This window comes from Borostomias antarcticus (assembly GCF_949987555.1).
Source record: "Borostomias antarcticus genome assembly, chromosome: 15".
Classification (NCBI taxonomy): domain Eukaryota; kingdom Metazoa; phylum Chordata; class Actinopteri; order Stomiiformes; family Stomiidae; genus Borostomias; species Borostomias antarcticus.
Genome location: NC_140248.1, coordinates 7,345,227 through 7,359,147, shown reverse-complemented (window position 1 = coordinate 7,359,147; position 13,921 = coordinate 7,345,227). Strand labels below are relative to the sequence as shown.

The 13,921-nt window shown below is 46.0% G+C and overlaps 2 protein-coding genes across 4 annotated transcripts; one reads left to right on the top strand and one right to left on the bottom strand.

The window, feature by feature from the left end:
• The first annotated feature begins 541 nt into the window (after positions 1-541).
• itpkca (inositol-trisphosphate 3-kinase Ca) lies at positions 542-5,864 on the top strand. 2 transcript variants are annotated; one of them, XM_084449546.1, is made up of 7 exons: positions 542-1,501; positions 2,434-2,572; positions 2,727-2,940; positions 3,043-3,247; positions 3,504-3,605; positions 3,716-3,787; positions 3,864-5,864. In XM_084449546.1, the coding sequence occupies exons 1-7, from the start codon at positions 905-907 to the stop codon at positions 4,140-4,142; spliced, it is 1,608 nt and encodes a 535-aa protein (XP_084305672.1). In that variant the 5' UTR covers positions 542-904; the 3' UTR covers positions 4,143-5,864. The 2 variants fall into 2 exon arrangements, with proteins under 2 accessions (XP_084305672.1, XP_084305671.1); XM_084449545.1 differs by having other exon boundaries at positions 2,703-2,940.
• Positions 5,865-7,719: 1,855 nt separating this feature from the next.
• Positions 7,720-13,515, bottom strand: meiosin (meiosis initiator). 2 transcript variants are annotated; one of them, XM_084450459.1, is made up of 12 exons: positions 13,390-13,515; positions 11,744-11,819; positions 11,220-11,322; positions 10,937-11,042; positions 10,662-10,781; positions 10,244-10,369; positions 10,041-10,152; positions 9,718-9,938; positions 9,233-9,315; positions 8,848-9,116; positions 8,659-8,748; positions 7,720-8,558 (listed from the first exon to the last, which is right to left on the bottom strand). In XM_084450459.1, exons 2-12 carry the CDS (start codon positions 11,782-11,784, stop codon positions 8,408-8,410), a joined length of 1,422 nt encoding a protein of 473 aa, XP_084306585.1. In that variant the 5' UTR covers positions 11,785-11,819; positions 13,390-13,515; the 3' UTR covers positions 7,720-8,407. The 2 variants fall into 2 exon arrangements, with proteins under 2 accessions (XP_084306585.1, XP_084306584.1); XM_084450458.1 differs by lacking the exon at positions 13,390-13,515 and having other exon boundaries at positions 11,744-12,517.
• Positions 13,516-13,921: the final 406 nt, after the last annotated feature.

Below are 13,921 nucleotides of genomic sequence, written 5' to 3'. Positions count from 1 at the left end.
ACAAACAATAAACACACACATGCTGTATAAATGACCACCAGTTGATTATGCAATAGAAAAAGCATTGAAAACATCTCTCATCAAGCTTAAGTAAAGTTGAACATACCGTGCTGCTGACTATGTTCAAGAAGCTAGCTCGTATTTAGCAAGCTAATTTAATCCAATTTGTGTAGGTACTGGTGGGGTGTGCTAGATGTAACGTTGGGCTCGTTAACGTCCACTCATATATATATTATATATACTAGTTATCTAACTGTGACGATTGGTCATGTCTAATTCTGAGAGACAACAATACCGTATCGACAATGTGATGTTTTTTTCAAGGGGCAAGATCCAAAACAAAGTATTTAATAAAATTGCTGCTAAGCACAACTAGCTGCTTCTCTAGTTGATCCAGGCTGATCCCACGGCTGATCCTCTAATGACATTATTTACTTCCTGGTTCCCATGGTGCCTTCTTCCTCGTTGGTCCCGTATAAAAGGCTGCTCACTTGTCTGGCTCCCCCGTGTGGTACCTAGTAGCAGCACAGGCAGTGTCAGCTCCAGCGCCACTCCACGTTTTGTTTTGGTTAGGTTAGCTAGCTAGCTGTAATTAATTACCGGTTTTTATCAAAGAGACTCGCATATTTGCATGCGTTGGTTCCGTTTTTATCGAGGAAAGGAATAGACTAATGCGGTTGGTTGCTCGGAAAATACTTTTTTGATCATTCAGCTGTTCCAGGGTCGCAGGGGTAGGAGTTGCTGAGATCAGCCAGGTTCTTTCTATTGAATTGGCAGCTCGCTAGTAAAGTGGTAACGCATCGTGCCCGGCTGCCCGTGGCTTGTTACAATTAACGTTAGTTCATTTTTTTTTTAACAAAAAAAAACATTGCATTTAGCTAATTGGACTCTCCGGTAACAGAGGATGACCAAAACGCCAGTAACGCCAGCTACGGGGAGCAGCATGGGAGAGGACAGCAGTTTGACGGGCGCTTTGGGAGATACAGAGCTGTCAGCAGACGTGAAGCTAGACTCTGAGCAGCACGAGGATGCTGGTCTCTCTGAGCAGCACGAGGATGCTGATCTCTCTGAGCAGCACGAGGATGCTGGTCTCTCTGAGCAGCACGAGGATGCTGGTCTCTCTGAGCAGCACGAGGATGCTGATCTCTCTGAGCAGCACGAGGATGATGGTCTCTCTGAGCAGCACGAGGATGCTGGTCTCACTTCGACTTGCGAACATGTCCCCCAGCTAGTGGTCACGAGTCCATGCCGAATCGATTTCAAGGCCGTGAGTAGCGGGTTCTCCTTCGGCTCCCATGGCGAGGAAGAGTCTCTCTGCTCGGACAGTGGGTTTGGGGGCTCGCCTGCATCACCGCTACTCAGGAAACTGTCAAACGCGTCCTCGGCTATACTTTCCCCTGCCTCGTCTTTTGAGGAGTACGAAGAGGATGGTGCAAGTAGCAGCTATGGACATCACATAAACGGGACAAATGTCTCGCCTTGTCTAGATGAGCCCCCTCGGGTGAGTGCACAGTATGACCTGTCCCCGTTTAGAGACAGCGATTCAGAGTCTAATGTCACGTAGGCTCATCACCGCCATTTGGTCCAGAGTCAAATCCCGATGGGAAAATGAATGGGATACGCGAAAAATGCCGAAAATTGGATATATGTTTAAACAGAGACTCCCAGAATAGAGTACGTTTTGCTCTACAAGTTAAAACACTTGATGGCTTTGTGGAATTTTGAAGCCTTTAGTTGGTTAGGTAGATGTTGCGAGTGATATGCTAAACATTTTTGAAACTGGACGACATGACTCGGAACCAAATGGCGCCGATGCTCACTTTTCAGCCTACACAATGATATCACCTCGCCATCAAATGCAACCATCACCACCTTGGCCTATGAGTGGCATTCGGCGCTGGGATGCACGGATACTTATCACATGGATGCCCTCTGTTCACTCTCTGCTTGCTCAGTGTTGTCTGCCTGTAAGTTCTGCTGGTTTGACCAGCAGCATGCATATATAGGCCACAGTCCACAAGTAGAGATGATGTTACACAAGTATATGTCTACATAGGCTGCCAGTTGTCTTCTTACTGGGATGTTGAAGGAAACTCATTCAACAGCACCTTGCATGCCTGGGACATGCTATTCTGTAGGTGTGGCATAGACTTTACAACAGCTTTGTACAAAACAAGTCCAGCCTGTAAATGGTTGATTAATGTGTACAGCTGTTGCACAAGACCAGCGCCCAACCTCTCGACATGTCTTTGCTCAGTCTGCCGGTCAATGGCGGTTTCCATGGAGACGCTCACCCACAGGTCAGAAGTTGTTTTGACGGAGTCTGAAGTCTGCTGTTCCGTCTCTCGCAGGAGAGAGACGAGCCTGAGGGTGTGCGTCTAGAACAGGGCTGTGAGGTGTAACATGCTGCACGTTCGCTTTCTCCCCATGCAGAGCAGCACATGGAAGAAACCCAAAAGCACAGGGACCTCGCTTCCCCTCGCAACGCCGCCCAAAAGCACAGGGACCTCGCTTCCCCTCGCAACGCCGCCCAAAACGCCACAGCAATGGGTACAAGTGGTCGGACACGCGGGTTTGTCACTTTCCTTTTTACCCCCTTCATTAATCTCACTCGGATACCGTCTTTCAGTGTGTGCTTTACCAAAAATGTAGTAGCTGTACTGTTATTTAGAGATGGCAGCACTTCTAATAACATTTAACAGGGCCCTGTACCTCCGGTGTTTCAGGAAGCTTCCTTGCAGGAGACTACGGCATGTTGCTGAAGCGCTTCTGTGAGGGTGAGCAGCAGTGTCTGCAGAGGCTGATGGATGACTCCCTGAGGCCCTTCGTGCCAGCCTACTATGGGGTGGTGCAGCTGGCAGAGCAGGACTACAACATGATGGACGACCTGCTCACTCACTTCAACTCGCCCGCCATCATGGACTGCAAAATGGGCAGCCGGTGAGTTAAGCGTGTACGGCGTGTGTGACAAGAGAAACCCTCGGGCACGGTGACGTCATCCTGCGATGAGTGTGTTTAAAAGACTGAGCGCTGTGCTCACAGGACATACCTGGAGGAGGAGCTGCTGAAGGCGCGGGAGCGGCCTCAGCCTCGTAAGGACATGTATGAGAAGATGTTGGCCGTGGATCCAGAGGCCCCCACAGAGCAGGAGAGACTCCATCAGGCTGTGCTGAAGACCAGGTACATGCAATGGAGGGAGACCCTGAGCTCTACAACTACACTGGGCTTCCGCATCGAGGGCATTAAGGTACGGAACACGACACACACAAACAAATACAGACATGAAATACAACTTGGTATATGTTGAGTTAAGTACTGTAAGATCAGAGCCAAGGTGGTTGAACTTGCACTGTAAATTCACATCCTCATACTGTTCATTCTGGCTTTAAGAAACGACCAAATAATAGAGCATTTGCACCTGAATTGACGAGAGGTGTTGAGTTATGCGGCCAAAGACGAAGGTAGATGCTGTTTCATTGACCATAGAGCATTGTGTATCTCAGAAGGCAGATGGGATGTGCAACACTAACTTCAAGAGGACCAAGAGTAGGGATCAGGTGATGGAAGCGCTGGATGACTTTGTGGACCATAATATCCAGTTTGTGGTGAGTGTGGTTTATATTCGTCCTTGTTTTCAAATCTCCCTTTCTTAAAAGAAAAAAAAAAAACACACACAAAAAACCATGCCTGTTTTTTCTCCCGTCTTCTCTGCCAGAGGGGTTATCTGGCCCGGCTGAAGGAACTTCGCCTGGTGTTGGAGACCTCCAGCTTCTTCAAAACCCACGAGGTAAGATCAGTTTCTAGTACAATGCGATGCTGGTTTAAGAACGTAGCCACGGGCGTTAACGCTGGTCTCTCTCCAGGTGGTGGGGAGCTCCCTGCTGTTTGTGCATGACGGGACGGGGAAGGCGGGAGTCTGGATGATCGATTTTGGAAAGACCGTTCCCCTGCCTTCCCCGCTGACCCTCGACCACCGCACCCCCTGGCTAGAGGGGAACCGGGAGGACGGCTACCTGTGGGGGCTGGACAACCTCATCAGCATCCTGACCACCATCCTCACCACCTCGACCCAGCAGCAAGGCCCCTCTCTCCCAAAACACTCTCCCACTGCAGCACGTGTGAAAGGCTCTGACCAGCTGTGAAAGGCTCTGACCAGCTGTGAAAGGCTCTGACCAGCTGTGAAAGGCTCTGACCAGCTGTGTTCTCTTAAAGTGTTTTGGAATTGGACTGTGCAGATTTTGGGACTTGAACACTATGATGGGCTTTTGGAAATACTGAACCTCTGTACATACTGTTAACTGTTTTTTTTAAAGCAACCAGCCCTACAATAGGCGATGGACAAAGGAACATAAGATCGCAGGTTGCTGGGAACTACATTATGGAGAAACAAAATGAGACACTGCCTTTTATTTTTCAACCTTTTTCTTTTGTGTCCTGTGATTCTGTAAAGGTGTGATTCTGTAAAGGTGTATTGGTGGTTACAGTATAAGCTTAAAAACCTTCTCTGAAAACCTAGCTGGACATTGTGTTTTAATAATGAACATTGAAGCTCTATTTATTCCCCTCTTCATGATAAGTGGGTTTATGTCTTTGCGGTGACAACTCCTCATTGGTCACAGGGGCATCCTGGAAGTTCTACTTTAATACTTCCTTTGTAATCTAATGATAAGAGGTATGACACATTACTCTAGCCCCTAACATTTTTTTCTCTCAAATGGAATGGCTTTAGATTGTAACTACATTTTTCTTGAAGTGCTGCCACATAGTTCTTTTCTAGTTATGGAGGGGAGCTGGGACTAGCTGGGGGCTGGAGGCTTGACCTCGGAGACAGGGAGCCCTAGACACAACGCAGAGAGCCATATTGAGAGACTATCTTATGGAGGCTCTCCCTCCAGTTGGCATCCTGCAGGCAGTAGGGCGCTTGCTTGGTGAGGAGGAGGGCCAGGCTGGAGGCCCTGAGCTGGACCTGCAGGGCCTCATTCTTGGGGCCCTGGAGCAGCAGTGGAGCAGGTGGACTTTCTGTAGATGTATGTTAGAACATGCACGTTATCAGACACCTGTTTATCAACCATAATGGCCTAAATCTGCTGAGTGAATTTGTTTTTAAATACTTTGAGGGTGATACACTCACCCTTGGAGGTTCCTCTGGTGGGGGGGAGGCTAAAGTGTCCGTTTCCTCTTCTCTGTCAGGGAAGGCTGCTCCTGCGTCTCCTCACTCAGTATTCATCACAGCCATGAGTTTGGGCATGCTCCTAGGGTGGGAAAATGGAAACTATTTTTATCCACTGTATATTGCATAATCCAACGTCTAGTTTACTAATGAGAAATCAGAATTGTGCTATCTTTAATACATCTCCTGATATGCCCTTTTTATACCTGTTTGTAGATGCCTTGTTCACTGCTGCCACGTTCCAGCTCTGTAATGCTACCATACACTACAAGACTTTTCAAAGACTAAAGTCAGACAATGTGTCGAAGTTTTAGTCACAGACTAAGATTTTGCAAAGACTGGAATCTTGCAAGATCACTATTTACAAGATTCCTGTAAAACTAGATTCCTTTAGAAATTACTTACCATCCTGCACCTGGTGGAAATTTGTTGAACTGTTCCCATCTTAGAATAAATGCGATAAAGAGCATAATTCTTGTAAAAATCTGTATTTATTAGGGGCTGGGCAGCTCGGCTGCTGGTCCCTCTTGTTTTTGCCAATATTCTTCTTATGAAATCTGCCTTCTAAATCTCTTTAAGTCCAGTCTTATGCCAAAAGTCCTCAACTGTCTAAATGTCCTGCATGCGTGTGGGTGTGTCAATTGCTGTATGATAATGAAAGTGGATTTATTTTCCTTCCCTAAAGTTTAAACTTTTAAAATGCATAACAAATCTGCTGTAAGAATCATCACTTTGCAGCCCCCACCAAAATGTAGTCAGGCCCAAGTGAGCAGAAACATTATGCTTCGAGCTGGTAGGAATTATGATGCCCATCACTTTTTTCTAAAAAACTGTAAAACCTATTAAATCTCTCCCACATTTTTCGTCAGTTGACAAATTTGCAACACTATCTTCAGACTGTCCTCCACAAATCATCCTCCCAGATTTCTGAAATATAAAAAATTGAGCCCACAGTGCATCAGAATGTTCTGTAGGCAGCCACTGCAAATTCTCGCTCAATAAATCTCCAATATTCATGAAAAAAATTATCATAACATAGTAATGTATTATGTACATTTCCAGGATTTCATCTCAAAAACTTTGCATTTTGAGGAGGCTCATCGTATTGGATACCAGATAACACTACAGAAGAGCTTGAGAGAGACGGCCAGTTATACCCATAAGACTAAATACACACATGCTCTATAGTCATTCATGAAATGTAACATACTGTAGTTAAATCCACTTTGAGCCTGGATATTCAGGAGCATGTTTTGGTTGACCATCTCCTCTCGCTTGACCTCTTCTTTAGTGTGGTCAGAGTCCTGGAAGCCCAATTCCAGAGAACAGTCTGGGTAGCGGTCCACTGGACGCGTCTGGGCTGCTCTCCTGTGTGTGACTGCCCAGAGCTGGGCCATCTGTCTGCCTCTGACCTCTCCCTGACAGCGGGCAGGGACCCTGGACTCATCCCCCTGCCTGGGGCCCGGAGTGGACCAGCTTAGTCGACACTGCCAACGCCTATGACAGTAGGAGAGTATGCGCCCTTGTGTGCGTGTCTTTGTGTGAGCGTGTCTACAGTGTATATTTAGTTGAGACTCAAGAGCTAAGCAGGAACATTCTGATATCATCTTGTGTTTCTTTCTTTATTACCATATAGGTCAGAGGACATTGAGCACCCTGTTTCCCAGCAAGTCCAGTAAACATGGACCAGAGGACATGGCCGTCTCCTGCCCTCCACCAACTACCCTCCTCAGAGCTATAATAACCAGCCTACAGAGAAGGCACCGTGCACGGCATGCAGACACACACATACAACATCAACTTTATGCATCTTATCCTCAGTGAAGTCTGCAGTGATCTGTCCAACCGGCTCCACCACCTGGAGGCGCTACTGAGACACTTGAAGAGCAACTTGGAGAGAGCGAGACAAAACATTCTACATGCATCCCATCATCGCTACATCCATGTCACTCGTCCCTTCACTCCTTCACCTCTCGCTCTGCTCCGTCAGGAGAAGCAGACGGTGGCCCTTCTGGAGGAAGTGACAGCTCTACAGGAGACCAACCTGCACCTGTGGGAGGAGTCTGTCACAGCCAATGAACAGCTCCGTAAGCTCACCCTGTAGTTCAAAGAGGCACCGGGAATTCTGCCTGTAGAGAGGGAGTGAGCTGAGAATCCTAGAGACAGCAGTCAAACCCAGACAGAGAAGACAGAGAGGCTGGGGAGTTCTAGCAGGTCATGCTGTTGTCTGCAGGAGGCATAATTACAGAAGGACTCATATTCCACATGGAGCTGCTTTCTAATCCTCTGTGAGCTGATCTGTTCTGCTATTGTTAACTGTTAGTTTACATTTTATTAAATGTCAATCCCAATTAGATCATTTAATTAACTTATTTTTTCTTCATTATATTCTTTTTCTTAGCAATTCACGGATATTCAGAGATACTTTTAACAATAAAAACTTTATTTTCAGAACAAATATGGAAATATGGAACAAATATAATGAGAACACAAGTAACACATTAACAATTTGAAAAACGTAATGTACTGTATAAACAAATGAACATTCTGAAAACATATATTGTGGCTAAAATGGCAACTGTCAGTTCAACCCTTCACCCTCAGTATGCAGCAGCCCAGCAGCAGTTGGTCTGCCCACAATATGGATAAAACGTGTGTATGTATAAATAGGTAATAAATTAAACAGCTAGTGACGGTGGGAGTGATTGTATGCTAACAATAATGTAGACTGGAATTATTTTGGTCCTATGCATTATATAAAACAAGTCAGGTTATAAATAAATATAATAATTTAGAACCTTTATAAATTATTATAATTTATAGAATAAAAATAATTACATTTGAAACAAAATACCACAGCCCATATTTAGTGGTTCTCAATAATATCTATAAACGGAGGTTTAATCTCTCCAGATAACTCATAATTAACTCTATTATTACTCTAAATTACAAATGTTACAAATGTTGATTTGTATGGGCACAACAAAATATGAACGTCCAATGCTGAGTGCATATGGTCATGAAGATATAGTCCTATGCCAAACGGATAACACTATAAAAGGTTTGGTCCAGTGAGAAGAGCAGCCCACTGACGTCACTGAGATAAAGTCACATGAATGTTGGAGAGAGTCTCTGTCCTTTGTAATAAGCGCATGGATGACTCTCTGTCCTTTGTAATAAGCGCGTGGATGACTCTCTGTCCTTTGTAATAAGCTTGTGGATGACTCGCGCGCTGGTCTAAGGCATCCCTCTAGTGGTGGCACAGAGGTCTCTGTAGGCCAGCAGCATGTGGAGGGGGCTGGGCACGCAGTCCTCCCCCTCCTCCTCTCCCGCGCCATCGCTCCTCACGTTGCGGTTGTGCTGGCGACTGAATCTGTGGGCTTTGAGACTGAGGGGGAGAGAGAACACAGAACAGACACGGACTCAGTGTGTGAATCTTGCGGGTGTGTCTTGCGGTGAGGGGGGTGAGGGGGGGGGGGGGTACTGACCAGTATATCCGTCTCTCTTGCTTGGGCATGACGTGCCACAGGCTGGCCAGTTCCTTTGTGACCACGGTAGAGGGGGTTCCGGGATGAGTGCTGCTCACAAACACGTCAGACATGTTAGAACACACCCACAGAGCTGGCTCCTCCTCCCGACTGATAGAACTTAGTGTTTAAAGGTGAAAGGTCACTCACTGCAGGTAGGTCTTCCTGTTGACGCGACAGAACATGATGAAGCCGTTGACGCATTTCTTCTTCAGGTTCTTCTTCAGGTTTGGTTGGGCACACCGAGGCCCCCTGGTGGCCGATTTGGCTCTGCGGCCCCGTTGCCTTGTTCGGGTCTTCTTCAGAGGGGCGTTTAACTTGGGGGTCCAGGTGACGTCGCCCCCCTCTCCCTCGCTCTGGGAGGACAGCCATCCTCCACCGCCAGGTGGCGCCACTGCTTTCTCCTCCTCCTCTGACAGCTGGGCAGAGCAGGGGTAGCTTCACCAAGCTGAGCTAAGTCTACATACAGACATTCAGACCTACACTATCCATAACATGGAATAAACTCGGTGAAGGGTGATCCGATGGGCCTTACCGGGTCATAGGGGTCATAGCATGGCCGGCAGGACACCTTGGCGTTGCTGATTTTGGGAGTGACCCAAACATCCTCAAATAGGGCTGCAAGAAGATGCGACAGGGTTGTTTAGAGAATGATTTTTGCTCAGGGTTGGGTGTAGATAATGCAGTACAAACCTGGGATTTGGACGTATTAGATTTACTGCACTTTAGACTTATTGCGCGTTACTGCAAAAGCTGGAGGTTTTAGACAGTGGTTTGGTTTACGGGTGGTTTGGTATTATACAATCTGATCATATTGCAGCTAATAGGACCTTCGCCAGTGGTTTCACTGCCAGTTGTTCCTCTAGGGTCAGGTTCAAGTCCAAACCCAGCCCTCACACTTCCAACACCACAGCAGAAGGCCAGAGACCTTAGCAGGTGTGTGAGAGCAGCGATGGTGGCAGTGCCAGGGTGGCAGTACCAGGGTGGCAGTACCAGGGTGCCAGGGTGGCAGTGCTTTACCCTGGAGTTCCTCTTGGCCCTCGGGCAGCAGGCAGTGGTTGAGCCCCCGGGCGGGAGAGGTGAGGAGGGAGGGGCTGAGGTTCAGGGTCTCCCCGGTCCCCAGCCGGGGCAGCAGGCCAGGCCATGTGGGCGTGACAGCGGGGCTGAGGAGGGCCTTCCTTCGCCCCCCCACGAGCGGAACAACTCCAAACATGCGGTCCTTCAAGAGGAGTGACCCTGGCCTGGAAACACACACTCTCATAAAGGTGGACGACTCGCACACACGCATGCACACACTCACACACACACACACGCACATTTATACAACGCTACATGGAACCCACCCTGTTGGCGGAGTGTCGAAGACCACACTGCCTGGACTGCTCTCACTGCCGGTGGGATCGTCACACACTGAGCACTGCCCCCCGGGAAGAGACCACAGAACCCCACTGGTCCCTGAGAGAAAACAAGTGATTAGGAAGGAACATGAAGCCACATAGGAAAGGCCCCGAAAACCACATATGAGGAAGTGTGCTGGCCCTCCCACCTTCCAGGAGTGTAGTCAGGCGGAGTGTCGTCGGGCTGATGCTGAGGGCTGAATCCATGGAGCTTGGCACAGAGTCGCTGTCGTGCACTGACCACTCTTCATAGCTGACCTGTGGCTTTGACCAGCCTGGGTCCACATGGGATAAACAGGGGAAATGTGTATATAAGTGATCAAGATCAATTTTTATTTATTTATTTTATTTAACCTTTATTTAACCAGGTAAGTCAGTTGAGAACAAATTCTCATTTACAATGACGACCTGGCCAAGAGGCAGAGGTTAAACAGTTCAAGTTCAAGTTCAACTTGATTAAAATGTGTATGTGTATTGATTAGTTACTGAAAGCTACAGATTAAAACCCTATGTGATTTGGTCAGTGCTGAACATGAACCGTAGGGGAGAGGTAGACTGGTGACCCACCTGATGTTGGGGGGGGTCTATTGCGACCACGGCTGCACACATATTTGCGTTTGGCCTTCAGAGTTTGAGGAGGGGTACAGGGCTCAGAGGGGGGGTTCTCTTCGCTCTCTGACCCTGAACCTGGATGGACACGCCAACTCACACAATTAGTAATAAAAACTCCTCCACAAATACACACACACAGTGAATCGCCAGTGGTGTGAGTGGTGGGGGGTCAGCTGGGGAGATTATTTAGTGCGTTAGCGATGTCATGAGATTGTTTGGGGCGGTTGTACCTGTATCCTCCTGGGGGAGGCAGTGTGGAGGCAGGCGGCCCTGCAGGGTCTGTATCTTCTCCTGAAGGAAGGCAAAGTAGCGCAGCATGTGGATCAGGGTCTCCTTCTGAAGAGGGAACAGGAGGAGGAGGCGCATCACACTTATTATACACGGTGCATGGTTAGTTACCGTATCTATCGCTGTTGGACGTTATATCCCGACTTGGATTCAGCAATGCACACAAAAACATATAAAGTAATGAGAGCGAGAAAAGTAAAACAATCAACACTCAAAACCCTCAACCTTAGTAAGTCGTCTGCTTTTTGGAGGTTCACTGATGGGCAGTAGACCGGCGATCTCTTTCAGACTGTTGCTCCAACACGTGTTCCAGTCAAGAAGAGTCTCTCTATGAGTCAAGGTTCAATTACCGTACAGTATAAATCAAAATATAGACAGATAGATAGATACTTTAATAATCCCCGTGGAAGGAAATTGGGTGTTTCAGCAGTGCAAAAGTACAGCAGAATAAATAATATACATAGAGAATAAACATAACAGATTAAATTAAATTGTATACCTACAGTATGCATAAACATACATACATACAGTCTGTATAAATATGTATACTCATACTTAAATATACATACATACATACACACACACACACACACACACACACACACACTCATCCACAACACTCAGGAGCGCCCAGGCACTGTTATAGAGTCAAAGAAGCTGCTGCTGCAAATCTAATTTTCTTTCAATTTCGTTGACATATACTGAGATACGCAACAGATCAATGTCAGTGTCAATCGAGTTTAGTTTACCTCCTTCTAAGAGTCTCTCTTCTTGTTGATCCAGCTGCCATGACTCAAGTCTCTCACAAGGAGGCGCCAGAGATATCTGCAGGATTAACAACCGAATAGAGTTGGAACTAGAGGCTGATCTATAGAACTAGCTAAAGCAAGCGATGCCGCCGACCTATGCGCAACTCAGATTTAAAATGTTTAACCCTTGAAACAGTTGAAATTGAGACAGACCGATCAATCTCCATAGCACGAGGCATTTGGTTAGATCCTAGTAATAAGTCTTGAGTGGCTAGTGGCATTGGACACTAGGGTTGCATAGTGGAAATGTGTAAAGTTAACCTAGAAATACATGGAAATCAATATTTGAAATTGATAGCTATGTTTAATTGTGTTTGAAGATTAATTCTTACAACATTGCGGTGCCATCTTTTAATTATTCCTATAATTACTATGTAAGCAAAGTACAGTAGGACCCCACTCATCCGAACTTCAGAGATCCGAACCTCCCGGTCTACCGGACAGGCTTAAAAAACTTTTTTTTTTAGCCTGCTATCTGGTTACTGGTGGGATTTTCATTACAGTACTGTATCCTACTGTGAATAAAAACAGAACTGTATGTAGACCTACATGTTGCCTGTAGGCTGTAGCTTACTGTCACGTTTCATTTCTTTGTTACTTTAATGTCGAGCGCAAAACGCAAAGGAGTCTGCTGCGCGAGAGCTGCATTCCTTGGTACCAGAAAGCGCGTCAGCAACCTGAAGCAGATGAGCATCGAGTCATTATTCGTTCCCAGTTAATGGACTTCAGGAACACAGACGTGTTGTGGGCATGTAGATTAGCCTAGACCTACTGTATTTGTTAAATAATAGTCTACAGCCTAGGCCACGTTAGCCTACATCGGTTGTTTTAGAGACTTTCTTTTAGGCTACAATAGCCTAAGACACGACAACTTGTCTGTCATTTCATTTATTTATTGATTATCATTTGCTCTAATTGTTCTAATGTTGGGTTGTTTTTAGGCTATACCATTTTGTTCTGCGAATACAGTAGCCTATCGATGCAGCGTACGCCTCATTTGAGAATAAAGTACTGTATTTGATCAAAGCACGTCACTCAAGTGGAAATTCGGTTATTTTATTATAGGCTACTGTAGGCCTATTATAGGCTAGGCTATATGAGTTTAGTTGGCTATTTGATTGCAATTTTGATGCATTTTCACAAGTAATTAAGGGTATTTATCGGTCTATTATGAGTCTATATGAAACAAGTAACACTTGTTTGAATTTGGTGCATTTTAACATAAGTTTCAGTCATCCGGACATTTCAGAGATACGAACGACCTTCGGTCCCGTTGGGTTCGGATAAGTGGGGTCCTACTGTAGTTATAAATGTGTGATACTCCAAAAATATTTCTGGATAAACAGAGTGGCTACAGCAAGCACTCATTTGAATGCTGCGCGCACAATTTTCACTACTATTAATAAATACATTTTAACGTTTTCACTAGTCATCCATTCAAAGATCGCAGGCGGGCTAACGTTATCTGGCCTAGCCTAGCTGAGGCCGATCAATGGCTAACCAGTAACTTACCCTTACTTTAGCTAACCAGTAACTTACCCTTACTTTAGCTAACCAGTAACTTACCCTTACTTTAGCCAACTTACCCTTACTTTAGCCAAAGGAGCCACAGAACTTACTCTCCGGTTAGCTCGATATTGTTTATCTATGGTCTGGCTACATTGTTTACATGTTCATGTTCTATTAGCTATTTACTGAGGAAATAAAATGCAATCTGTCCAAATTAATTTTCAGGTTAGCTGGCTAACTAGCAAGATGCCCCGTGACAGCTATGCAACGCCTGTTCAAAACGTTTAACAATGTTTAACCCTAGAAACAGCTATTGAGCCAGTAGACCAACCAGTCTCCTTCTGAGCATGAGGCGTGTGATTGGATCCTAGATTCCAGGTAAGACGTTTTGAGTGGCTAAACATGTCTGTGGCTAGAAAGCCCATTGGACACCAGCGGTACAGGGTTGCATAGCGGAAATGTGTAACCTAGAAATACAGGAAAATCAATATTTGAAATTAATGTTTAATTATCTTTATATAAATAAACCAGTATTGCAGTGTCATCTTTTTTATTATAATACGTCTTTAGAAAGTATGTATTTACCGATACACATTCTTCTATTGGCTA

Excerpts from the sequence above, each read along its gene's own strand:
- itpkca (XM_084449545.1), top strand. The coding sequence starts at position 905 with ATGACCAAAACGCCAGTAACGCCAGCTACGGGGAGCAGCATGGGAGAG. Across the intron at positions 2,941-3,042 it reads GACTGCAAAATGGGCAGCCG|GACATACCTGGAGGAGGAGC; the intron begins GTGAGTTAAGCG and ends CTGTGCTCACAG. Across the intron at positions 3,788-3,863 it reads GCTTCTTCAAAACCCACGAG|GTGGTGGGGAGCTCCCTGCT; the intron begins GTAAGATCAGTT and ends GTCTCTCTCCAG.
- meiosin (XM_084450459.1), bottom strand. The coding sequence starts at position 11,784 with ATGGCAGCTGGATCAACAAGAAGAGAGACTCTTAGAAGGAG. Across the intron at positions 10,370-10,661 it reads TAGACCCCCCCCAACATCAG|GCTGGTCAAAGCCACAGGTC; the intron begins GTGGGTCACCAG and ends ATGTGGACCCAG. Across the intron at positions 9,316-9,717 it reads GGGCCAAGAGGAACTCCAGG|CCCTATTTGAGGATGTTTGG; the intron begins GTAAAGCACTGC and ends ATCTTCTTGCAG.